Here is a 12,469-nt window from a genome sequence, read left to right as displayed (position 1 = left end):
TGGTGGTCTGCATTGACAATCTTCACATCATTAATAATTTAATTCTAATATTCTTTTTTCTTTTTTTTGGTTGAATTAATTATAGTATTCTACCATAGGAAGAAATCAATTTGGTTCGAACTTAACCAAGCTTTGATAATGGGGATTCTAGCATAGGATAATATGGTCCATTAACAATCTCTTTAACTCTTGAATTAAAATAAAAAATAAAATCTAGAAGCTAGAGACTAGGGGCGTCAATTTTCAACCCGAACCGTTAAAATTACACAAAACTGGCCTGTTATAGCCCGAACCGGCCCGAACCAAACCTGAATGGGCCGTGCTACCCTCGGCCTGAACGGTTTCAGGCTGGGGCGGACCAGCCCATGTGCGGCCCCACTAGCCTGAACCTATAGGCTCGAACCACAGCTCGTTAATCTGTTAGTGTAAATTAAATTAAAATATTAAATGAACCATTGAATTTGAACCCTAATAAGTAATAACCCTTACGGTTCAGTGTTTCACACAATTTCAACTTTCAAATTTCTTTGATTTTAAGTTTTAACTTTTAGCAGTTTCAGTGTTTCACTTTCACTATTTCACAAAATCAAATAAGGGTTTCACTTTCCCTGTTTCACATTTTTACCTTTTCTCCTGTTCATCCTCTCGGCGATGGCAACTCTAGTAGCAGCAAGCAAGTAACACCGACAACTATGCTCGACTGCTTTTGTAGTCTTCATCTTCTTGGTTCTTCTTTCTCTCGCCCTTCATCCCCTCGTTGATTATTTAGACTCTAACAGTAGCAAGCAAGCAACGCCAACAACCGTGCTTGACTGCTTTTGTAGTCTTCATCTTCTTGGTTCTTCTTTTTCTCGCCTTTCATCTCCTCGTCGATTATGTCAACTCCAGTAGCAACAAGCAAGCAGCGGTGATGATTGTGCTCGACTACTCTTCAGTCTTCATCTTCTTGGTTCTTCTTTCTCTCACTTTTCATCTCCTCGGAGATTCCAGGTAACCTCACAATCACATCTTGCTGGTTCTTCTTGCCAATGATCACAGATTCACAGACCATCATGTGAATACCTTTGTGTGTCTGTGTTGCCTTGTGGGTCGAGAATATGGATTTTAGTTTTCATATTAACTCTTAATTGTGTCATTCACTGATAGTACTTTTGTCTTGGTCACCACTCACCCTCAACCTAACGCATTAGATCATCATTCAAAAAGAGTATTGAAACATGATAGTGATGTGGTAAGGAGACCATTATCAAGACAAAACTTCATGTCAGCACTCAATTGGCCGTTTTAAGTTGTTAAACAAAACCAATAATGGATCTTCTAGAATTAGAATTATGCTTTATTGGATTAATCTTCATATGTTTTGGTAGTTTTAGGTTTTATTACCAAACGTATCTGATAAGTGATAAGTGATAAGTGTTAGGTTGGAGATGAGATCTGTGATGTGGTTTTTAATTTAGTTCAAACCTTTAGCCCAACATAACCCAAACTGCTAGTCAACTCGAACCCAAACTGCACTGCACCGAAACTGCACCAAAACCGTTATCTTTTAAATGGGTTGTGTTTGGACTGGGGAGTTTTCAGCCCGAAACCGCTAAGCCCAGCCCAAAACGGTTCCAAACCGCACCGTTGACGCCCCTACTAGAGACAGAGCTAGTGAATAAAAAGATATTTAAATAGAAAAATTTTCAATGTCCAACACATGAGAAATGGTGAATTGGATGGAAGTGACTTGCCAAATTCCCCTTTCATGAGATCTTAGAGATTCAATTTCCCAAGAATCCGGCAGCTTCCTTTTGCATTATGTGTTAACTTTATGCGTCCAACTATTTCTTATTTCATAGAAGATGATAAGCTGATGTTAGTGAGGAGTAGCCAAATATGGAAAGTGTTCTATCTTCTTATCTCCTTTATCTTTTGGTATGGCATATACTTTTAAAAGATTAAAACATCAAATGATGTTAATGAAGAATAGCAAAATATGGAAAGTGTTCCATCTTCTTATCTCCTTTATCTTTTGGTAAGGTGTAAACTTTTAAAAGAATAACACATCATACAATCCTATGAGGAAAAAAAAAAAAAAAAAAAAAAACTAACATCATACAATGATATATGGCTTATGTACAATAACTATGGTATACAATAATATCTAATCCCTAATAGGTGAGAAGAGGTAGATCTGTGGGAGAATGGCTCGCAAGGAGTGGAAGGTTCATCAGAGAGGGAGGAAGAAAAATAGGGAAATGTCACGTTAAATCTATTTCATGATGTAGTAAGGTTCTCATATCAATGATGTCACATTACTCCAAATATCAACTTGCAAAAGGGGCAGAATTCACGGAGTGCATGTAACTTGTTTTTCTTTTTTGTTGTTTGTTTTTTCGGTGAAAAGGTTAGCATTGCATTGAATAATTTTTACATGTATCTTCGGCTTTGTAAAAAAATATGCAAAACCCCCCGGCCGTCCAGATCACTTTCTCGTTGGTGCTTCCTTGACATTTCAGACGTAGGCCCCACACAATATGTATAATAATCATATAAAAAAGTTCTACAAAACTTAGCATCATCCCTTAGTTGTTAACATTTGAGAAGAAATTACCATTTTAGCTTCAAATAAAAGATGAATTTTAAATGATAATGTGAAATTCCTATTCCACCCTCAATATTTCTATTTCTTCTTTAAAACTTCTCTTTTGAGAGATGCTTTATTCAGTTTCCAAGCAACAACCCGATCCATCATTTTAAAACTTCTTATTAAGGCAGTAGAAAATAGATCCTCGCTTACCTAGGGGTTGGTTCTTGGCCTCATGGATAAACCAGTTGGTGAAATTGTTATTCTTCAACATCCTTCTATTCCCGTCTCAAAACCTATTACATTTGGCAGAAGATAGGGATATGGGAAACCAAATCACAATATCATCATTAATCCTAGATCGCAAAAAATAATGTTTTAATTGGAAATTTGGATGTTGTTGGGAGATCATTGAAATACTTAGATCTGATGTTTAACTTTTAATATATATTTTTTCCCCTTTTATTATCTAAAAAGGTAGATGCTAGAGGGACTATTCTCTTAGACCCATACATGAGTAGTGGTCCTGATTTAAGCTTTATATAACAAAAAAGTGGTGGACAATATATTTTTCAGTGGGAGTAATGGGTTGCTAGGAAGAATATATTCGCATGTCTACTTCAAAAGAAAAGGATAGCCGCAGCTATTCTGGGGATTCACCCAAAGCTGAATTTGGCCAATGGAGCCAAGCATGAAATTTTAGGGTTTGGGTTTTAATTAAGATCACGGTCCATTAATAATCTTTTTAATTCTTGAACAGAAAATAGAAATTCACGGTTTTCCCCCAAGAAAGGGAAAACATAAATTTTTTCCCGATAAGAAAAAACATAAATTAGAGAATCTAGAGTGAGAGCTGGTGACTATAAATTGAAATCTAAATATATATACAATTTCTGTGGATGTGCTTCTAGTGATAATAACCTCTTATGCAAAAGGCATTGAGATCAAAGAGGTCTTAAATCCAAACTCTCATCCCTCTTGGTGAGTTGAATTTGAGTTAACTTTATACATGCAACTGTTTCTTATTTCACTGAAGAAGATATGCCAATGTTAATGAGGAATTGCAAATACGAGAAAATGTTCTATCTTCTTATCTTCTGTACCTCTTAGTAACACGTAAAGTTTCTTTTTTCTATAGAAAGTGGTCTATCTTCTTATCTCCTTTACCTTTTAGTAACACATGAAAGAAATACAGAAATGAGCAGTGCATGAATGTAACTTCATCATAAAGTTGTAGGCAAGGGGCGTGAGGTCCATAGGAGAAAGGCTGAGTGATGTTGAGCGTTTGGTAAATAGGGGTAGGTCTATTGGAGAGTGACTGGGCAAGGAGAGGTTCATCAGAGGTTGAAACCCTATCAATCAATAAGTTTGAAGAGTATAGAAAAGAAACTTTTACATGTACCTCTCGATTTTGCAGCAGAACGCATGGAACCCTCTTCCCCTACTTTGCAAACCTTACAAAAAGGTTCATAAAACTTAACATGTCATTTGGCTATTAACAGCTAAGGGGAAATTATCATTTTATGCCCAGATAGAAAATGAAATTCAGAAGTTCATGTTGAATTCCTATTCTAACTTCAACCCTATTTCTTCTTTAGAACCTCTCTTTTCACCTATCTACTTCAATTCCCAAGCAACGACCCAGTCTATCCTTTTAAAACTCCGGTGAAGGCAGTTGAAAATAGATCTTGGCTCGTCTCTGCAAATATAGAAAACCTACACGGAGGTTAGTTCTAGGTCTTGTGGATTACCCAATTGCTGGTGAAATTGTTCTTCAACATCTCCAAGCCTCTTAAAGTCTTGCCATCAATGGTTCAATAGCTCCTCAAATCTATAACCTTAGCTGTTTTAGATCGAAAATAACATTAGAATACCTACAAAAAGCTTTTGCTCATAGAATCACAATTTAGCTGTGTTCTCATTAAAAAAATTCATGGCTTCTTCGGAGGGAAAAGTCCACAACTATTATCGTCAAGCTTTAGCTCATTTGCCACTAATTCTGAAATTCTTTTAGACTTAATTAATGGAATTGAAAAGAAAATTGAAGAAGTACACCGAAGAGATTGCTCAGGATGAGTGTCTGGGTAACAAATTAAGCCGAGTAGGGTGGAGAACCAAAAACTGTTATTTTTGTGCCAATCGGACCCATCTCTTTCGATTCTGCAAACAAAATCCTTGGTGGTGTGTGTCCATGCAACTCCGCCCATCTTCCTCCTCCAGTTCGAGCTCACAGCCCGATCCTTCGCCATAGGATTATTCCTAGCAAAGGCATAGAGGCTAGCGCGTACATTGCATAGTCTTATAGGTCCTAGCGCGCAAAGCAATAGGTTTCTATTTCACTCGAGAAGAAGAACGGTAGGCAGTTGCACTCAGAGTGCGCAAAAGAAAAAAAGGGGCAATTGGACTCAATGCCACGCGGCACTAAAGCGATTTCCGTCAGGCCTAGTAGGCCTAGCGATGGGAGTGGTTCTATCGAATACCCAGACACTCGCTACGATACTTCAAGTCCTTGGCTGAGCTTGATCCTAGATTGCAAAAAATTTGAATGTCCATTGGATAACCATTTTGGTTTTAGGACCTTTATGTATATGATTAACTTAGAAAAAAGATGTAAGACCAGAGGTATTTTAGTTATTTTGACAGGTCAAGAGCCTTTTGGTGATATTAAAATGAAGTGTAAAAGGCTTTTTTTTTTTTTTTTTTTTTTTTCGGTAGAAGTGTAAAAGGCTTTTAATGGTGCCTAAATTGAGTGATTTCTTGTGAAGGTTTTATAGTGAAGGTCAGTCGTGGTTCCCCAAATTTCACTGCAAAGTAGAGGAATGCATATAAAAATTGAATTACGTACTAAAAGGAACGGGAAAGAACGTACCAATAAGAACAAGAAGGGAATAAAAAATTAATACCAAACACAAGAATGATTTCTTAATGATTTAGTTTACTTTTGCTCCACCGTCAGCATGACCATCAAATGGGAAACAACAAAATCAAGTACAAAATGCTAAAATGAGGTTTGCTTAGGTGGCGTTTGGTTCTGCAATTCTGCAGAATCAGACTCAAGGGAATCATGACTCCAACAAAAAAGCGTTTGGTTAAAATTTGAATCGGTTTCTTCGTGAGTCTGAATCTCCAACAATCCCGTTTTGCCTAAAAATCGAATCGTTGGAAACCACCTTTGGGTGGTTTCCATCGGTCGCCATTGGCTCGATATAAAGGATAAAATGCGGCTCGCCCACTCCTTTCTCGCGTGCTCGCACTCGCGGAAGCAGCTCTCCGCCCCGCGGTCGTCCATTCCTCCGCGCGGTTCGTCCTCCCCTCGTGCTCGCCCCTCCTCCTCCTCGTTCTTGGCTCCCCCCGGGGGCGCCCGCCTTCTCGCGGGGCGGCCTTTTTGAATCCGGATCCTCACCTCGTCGGGGTGGCACGAGTGCTCCCCGGGGCTCGTTCTGACCACACAAATAGTGGGGCCCACGGATGAAATAAAAGTTTTTTTTTTTTATTTTTTCCAAAAAGTGTTTTTCACCTGGGCCCCACTGTTTTGTGTGGTCAGAACCCGTCGGGGAGCACTTTGTGCTCCCCGTCGGGGAGCTGATCCGGACTCTTGCTTATTTAGGGTAAAACTAGGCATGTCCTTTTCGGCAAAACATTCAAAAAATATAGAACCTAAGAAGCTGTAGATTCCAAGCAATTGTTGCTCAGCCATCCGAGGTGTAGACAGTGCTAAGAAAGCATACTCAAAAAGTATAGGGAAAATTACGTGATTAATCTAAATTCCCTGCAGAAGATAGTTAGATGCAGTTAGTTCTAATTAAACGAATTTTAATGGAGTTTATTGACTCTAGGTTATTTTGGTTTGACATGGAGACTAGCTAATGTGGGCTAAAGCACCGTTATTAGATCTTAATGGAAGGTCTAATAGGTTGTCTATATACATAAATTCTTAGGACACAATCAAAACATATGTGGAATTTAACGTGATTTGACAAAACTGCTTACATCGACCAATGATAAAAAAAAATCCACTATTTTAGATAACCTTTACACTTCATTCACACCTCATAAAGTGCTACTGCCATCCCTTTCAAGGATGAATCCTCACGATGGATTTCCCAATCCCCTGTAAGGATTGATTTATCTAAAAGTCCCACAGAGACTATTATATTGAAACTTAAAACCCTAATCGCAACATAAATACAATTTTATCCCCATATAAGTAATTAACCCAAATCCTGATCCAATTACAGATTCAACCAAATTATAATTATACGGAATAAAACACAATACACCAAAATCTAACAATCTATACCTTAGCTTGAATTTTGCAAACCATCTTGAAGAAAATCATTGTTGATACTTCTCAGCAGTCACCCGTCTTTGTATATTCGGCATACCTTACTGCATTACCTACATCCTCACCAGGGATGCCATTCCAAACCACCACCACCTAATTCAACATGGCACACCCCCACCTAGGGTGTCATGTACAGCTCTTCGCCTCCTTACGATGTGGCATGGCTACATCTCTCCTATTGTTGCAGTTTACTTTGAGAAATCTCCATCTGTCACTAAGTTTGAAAGGTAGATCACCTACTTCCTTCCCAGATTTTCCTTTTCTCGATACCTAGACAACCTGCAAATTTTGTTTGCTTATACCCCTTATCCTAGTAATAACTTGACCTCCATCTGTTTCAACAAAACCGTTCAAAACCCCTCTAAAAAATCCAATGATAAAACTAAACCCCCCGCCCCCCTTGTTTTCTTTCTTCCCTTCTCCATCAAATAACACATTTTTTTTCTTTCCTGCCGCACTAGTTTGACGTTCCACCACTTAGATTCTCAACCATATATATTATTTTTTTAACACAATGTAATCATCATAAGGGGGGAAAAAAAAAGGATTTAAGCAAAACAGCCAAACCTCACGGCCACTGTTACCTCCTACGTTAAAAAAATAGCTGTCACTTTTTGACAATTAATAACTGACCATTCCTCTTTATTTTTTCAAACGACTTGTGTGAAATCCCCCAGATTTCTACCCCTTTCACCCGTGGTTTTAAGACCGAGAACCTGGGCCTTGATTCGGCGACAATTGTGGACCATTCAATTCGAGCCCGAAGGATTGGAAATTAAACAAATGTTAGTAGATGACCCTTATAATGACTCAAAAATTCTCCTAGAGTTTAAGTGAAGATTGTCTCATGCGTAGGGTTTTTGGTATTTTTGATCGTGATGGATCCGTTGCGTAATAATTCAATCGATCGTGACCTTTAGCAAGATCATCAATCGGGTTCTTTGGGGTCAACCATGGCCGGTTTGGCCGTTTGGTGAACCAACCCCATCCATTTTTTTTGGGGCTTGTTGGTTTTTAACCCTATTTATGTTTTATCTCATCCGTCATTTTTGGGGCTGGGCGGAGGCTTTGGGGGGCGAAGAGGGCGTTTCCATTCTTCGGTGTTGTGATCGATCTTTGGGATCATTCGGGTTAATTTTCTTTAATGCTTCTCTTACTCACAATTTTGTGGTATTTTCTCTCCTTTCTTTTTGAGGAATCTTGAGGGGGTCGTTAGGTATCTTGGTTGCTTTCCTTTATTGTATTAATGTCCCTTCCTAATTTGTGGGGTGATATCTTTTCTCTTCTATTGAGGGATCTATGGGGAATAATGATAGGTACCCTAGATGCTTATATTTTCTTATATTAATGTTTCCCTTGAGTTTGGGAGTTGCTTTATCCTCTTGCAAGATTTTAGATTTGACTCTCTAAGTTACCACGGGTGATTTGAGAGCCAATTTGGGGCATTTTGATTTTGGTCAAATTTAATAAATTGGGTACCGTGGATCCTTTTGTTTCAATTAGATTTTCCCAAAGTTTTGTTTCATTATAAACTTCGAGTTGGTGGCAAATTAGTGACCATTCACTAGTGAGGTTGAGAACTACCCTTTTTAACCTAGTTTTCGGATTTGGGTTTTTGTGGGAAGATTTTAAGATATCATTTGAAACCCAAATTGGCTCTAATTTGTGATAATTATTTCTTTTGCATGAATAGGTTAATATATCTTTAGTCACTAATTTGTGAGAAGGATTATTGATCATTGGAGGAAGAATAAAGTAAAGGTGAGGAATATACTTAACTTTATATTACATGTGTAATGATGTCATTTACTTTTCATTATTGATATCTTGTATTGCTTTAGTATTATCTTGTGGTTATTTTATGTCTTTTGTTAAATATGAATTGCTATGATTTATGTTTATTATTACTTCGATGTTGCTCCTTGCTTTGAAATCTATTATTGTTGTTATGAATGGAATGTGATTGTATGAGAGGAGAAATATTATTATTTCTTCTACCTTGTATTTTCTACTAGGGTTGTGGGTTCACCCATTGCCCTAGTGATATTATATGATTGTTTATATTGTGGTTGGGATGGGAATGCCCTTTGGGCATTTCTGCCATGGATACCAAAGGAGGCGGTATGGGACGCATTCCTATGGTGCCCTTGGCTCTTTCCCGATTACTAATTTACATATTTAGGGCATGTCTAGAAGTGTTTGGTTAGGTGACCTCATGAGTACTACTACCCTTTCGGTAGGGGTATTGAAGCCGGTTAACCCGTGATGTTAGTGGTGGGTCCCGTATGTCAAGCGGGCCCACTATCATCATAGAGAGGTAGGGTTGCATATAATAGATAAGGGCTCATGGACGCTCAAGACCGGTGAAATGACCCGTGAGAGGACATGGAGATCATCCTGTCTATTATATGTGGATGATCAGTGGGTTAAGGGATGTAATCCGACAGATGCCTCCCGTTGAGGATTACATTCATAGGTGGGAAGGTATTGAACCAACGAGCACTAGGCGTGAGGGGAGATATCCGGACCATTGTAGTACGAGACCGTGTGACCACCGCTGGGCTTAGGTTTGTCCCCGACACGCGCGCAGATCTTATACCAATGGTGATGTGAGAGAGTGGAGACTTAATCCCCAACCATGGCTCGATGAGACTTTACCCAACAACCGCGGAGAACCCAACGGACGTGCTTAAGTGCCGTGAGGGAAGAGTGATGAGGCCGCCCAAAGAAGATTGGTGTTTGACTTAATGCGTGTCTACCATAGAGACTTCATGATAGAGTTAGGAGCATAATTATTCACATATCATATCATTGTCATTAATTACATTATTGATATTCATGTTATATGTGTGGTGTGAAATCTTGAAAATGAATGTGTGATATGATGTTGAGTTGACCTCATGAGTTCGTTGAACTCATTCCTTTTATATGTCTTTTCTATTAGATTATCTGCAGGTTATGAGGACTTCTTCCAAATGGAGGATTCGTTGCTAGTATATCTTCTTGAAGGAATGACCGAAGAAGAAGTTGACGCACATGGAGCTTCATGCCAGTATCAAGACTATTCTTTTGGGTGGGATTCCATTAGAGAACTAGTATACTTTAGTTTTCCGCTGCGTTGAAAATTACTCTCTTTTCTTTTAAAAACTCTGATGTTATATTTTTATTTTGAAGTAATGGATGATTGTAACCATTATTTCGGTTTTGATAACTTAGTATGATAAACTTGATTTATTCTTGTCCATTTAATTATACTATATCATGTTTTGTATGGATTTGTCACTGAACCTAGATCTTGCGGTGTATCACCCCCACGGGCATTCGGGTATGACCGGATCCGGCTGGGTGGGGTGTGACAACTTGCATCCCATCATCTCTCCATGATCTTTTTTTTTTTTTTTTTTTCTTTTTCGATCACCAATATTCAAGTCCGAAGGAGAATCACAAGAATTTTTTTTTTTTTTCATGATCTTTATACCAAAGAGTCGTACATTTGATCAATCCATCTCCATTCTCTTTGCATCATTCCTCTCTTTTTTAGATCTTTGCACACATTTGTTCAATTAATGCCACTTGTTAGGAATACAGGATACACATAAAAAAAATAACAAATAAAAAAAAAAAAGAAGAAATATAGAATTAAAACACACGAAAATTTTAATGTGGTTTTGCAAAATCACTTACTCACACCACTCTCACACGCCTCACGAAATGGTACTGTTTGTTGACCCCCATCCCCTCTAGGGATAGGGGATGAATCCCATGATAGATTCTCCAATCCTTTGCAGGGATTAATTTATCTAGACTATCCATAGATATTATTTATAGGAAAATCTAAAACCCTAATCTACATATAATTAATATTTTATTCATGTACAAATAATTGAACCTAAATCCCAAATCCAATTACAAATATAACTAAAACTATAATTATATAGGCTGCAGAATATAAAACACCAAAACCTAATAGAAATGCTACATCTCTCCATTAGCCCTAATCAATTACACATAATTTTCTGCACATAAGGAAGGTATAAAGAGAATGATTGTTCTATTGAGTCAATAAAAAAGGAGGAGCATAGAGGAGAAGATCTTAGTATCAACAAGAGAGTTAGTCCTTTATAGGAAACAAAAGAAAAGATTTTGCCGTGTTTTCAATGGTCTCCATTGGTCTAAAGAATGTATACTTTAGGTATTTATTCTGAATTTTTAACTTACACACCTTCCATAGGTAAGTAACCCATAAAATTCTGTTATCTTCATGCATTGAAATTCCTTATTTCACAAGTGCACAGGTACCAAATTATGTTATAAATTGTAACCCAGTACAAGAAGTCAAGAAATCTTTTTCCTTTTAACTTTGTTTGCATATTTAGTTATTTATATTTTTTCTCCCGGCCTTCCTTAACTCCATTCATATTTCCTTTTACTGGATTAATAAAAGTCAGATTGTCACCCTTTGTTGCAATGGATGATCCTTTGCTTGTACTATAGAGGATCCAGAGAGATGTTACAAATTAGCTAGAGCTGCAGCTTTATTAATATCCTTACTTAAGATATATTAAGAGTCTCTGGTCTTTTTTCTTTTTTTGCAACAACTCTTTATTCAACTAGGTAGTGTACTCCAGTTAATAAACTCGATCTATGCAGTGAGAGCATGGGCATCGAAGGCCTTAGTACTGAACTGGGCACCGAAATCCAGATAGGGGGTTGGATTAGGTACTTCCATATTTGCCTTCTCGTACTCGACTGACCATTTGACTGTGTTCTTGCCACACTTGGACATTGTCTGCATTGTCACCCTGAAGGATTTGTATAGTTTCCCAATGTCTCCTTCATAGAAACTCTTCACAAGCTTTTTGTTCTCATCATCTATGGATTCGATCTTCTCCATTGCTGTCAAAGCATCATGTCCTCCCCCTGTAACATCACAACTCAATTAGATCTTTGCCATTCAAGCTATTCTGATTAGTATAACATAGTTATGAACGTAATGTAAAACCTTGTATCAAAAGATATATATATATATACTTACCCAAGGAGTATTTTATTTGAATAACAGAATTCGGGCTTTTTCCACATCCTCGAATAATCTCAGCATTTTTGAACATGCAAGGGGCAACTTTGGTGTAAAGATCTGCATGGTTCTTGTAAATGTCAAAGAACTTGTCTGCTGGAGATTGTATCTCTATTTCTATCTCAACCTTACCACTAGCATCATCCATGCTTTCGCATGCACCTTAAATATAGTCAAGAAGGCCAAACAAATTAACGAACAAGGACACACTTGGGGATCGAAGTCTTGTGGATTTTGGGTGCAGACGGTAGAGTCTCATAAGGGTCATATTTATATCTACAATGAGAGGAATGCTGGCCCATCCATGAATAGTGGTCTGAGCTAAGCTTTGCACAAGAAAAAGTTCTGGATAGCATAAATAAACTCTTAGTGCATGGAAGAATATATTCGGACGACCACTTCAAAAAGATAAGGAAAGTAGAGGTTGGAGGCTACCGGACCTATTCTGGGGATTCACCCAAAGCCAAATTTGGCCCAC

At 37.9% G+C, this 12,469-nt stretch overlaps 1 protein-coding gene across 1 annotated transcript; it reads right to left on the bottom strand.

The window, feature by feature from the left end:
• Nucleotides 1-11,274: 11,274 nt before the first annotated feature.
• On the bottom strand, nucleotides 11,275-12,215 carry LOC149024835 (MLP-like protein 423). Its single transcript, XM_089143002.1, has 2 exons — nucleotides 11,950-12,215; nucleotides 11,275-11,834 (listed from the first exon to the last, which is right to left on the bottom strand). Exons 1-2 carry the CDS (start codon nucleotides 12,137-12,139, stop codon nucleotides 11,557-11,559), a joined length of 468 nt encoding a protein of 155 aa, XP_088999128.1. The 5' UTR covers nucleotides 12,140-12,215; the 3' UTR covers nucleotides 11,275-11,556.
• Between the last annotated feature and the right edge of the window lie 254 nt (nucleotides 12,216-12,469).

This window comes from Hakea prostrata, chromosome 2 (assembly GCF_041222555.1).
Source record: "Hakea prostrata isolate BN-2017 chromosome 2, UWA_Hpros_2, whole genome shotgun sequence".
NCBI lineage: Eukaryota > Viridiplantae > Streptophyta > Magnoliopsida > Proteales > Proteaceae > Hakea > Hakea prostrata.
The sequence above is the reverse complement of the archived record's forward strand: the minus strand, read 5'-3'. Positions and strand labels throughout refer to the sequence as shown.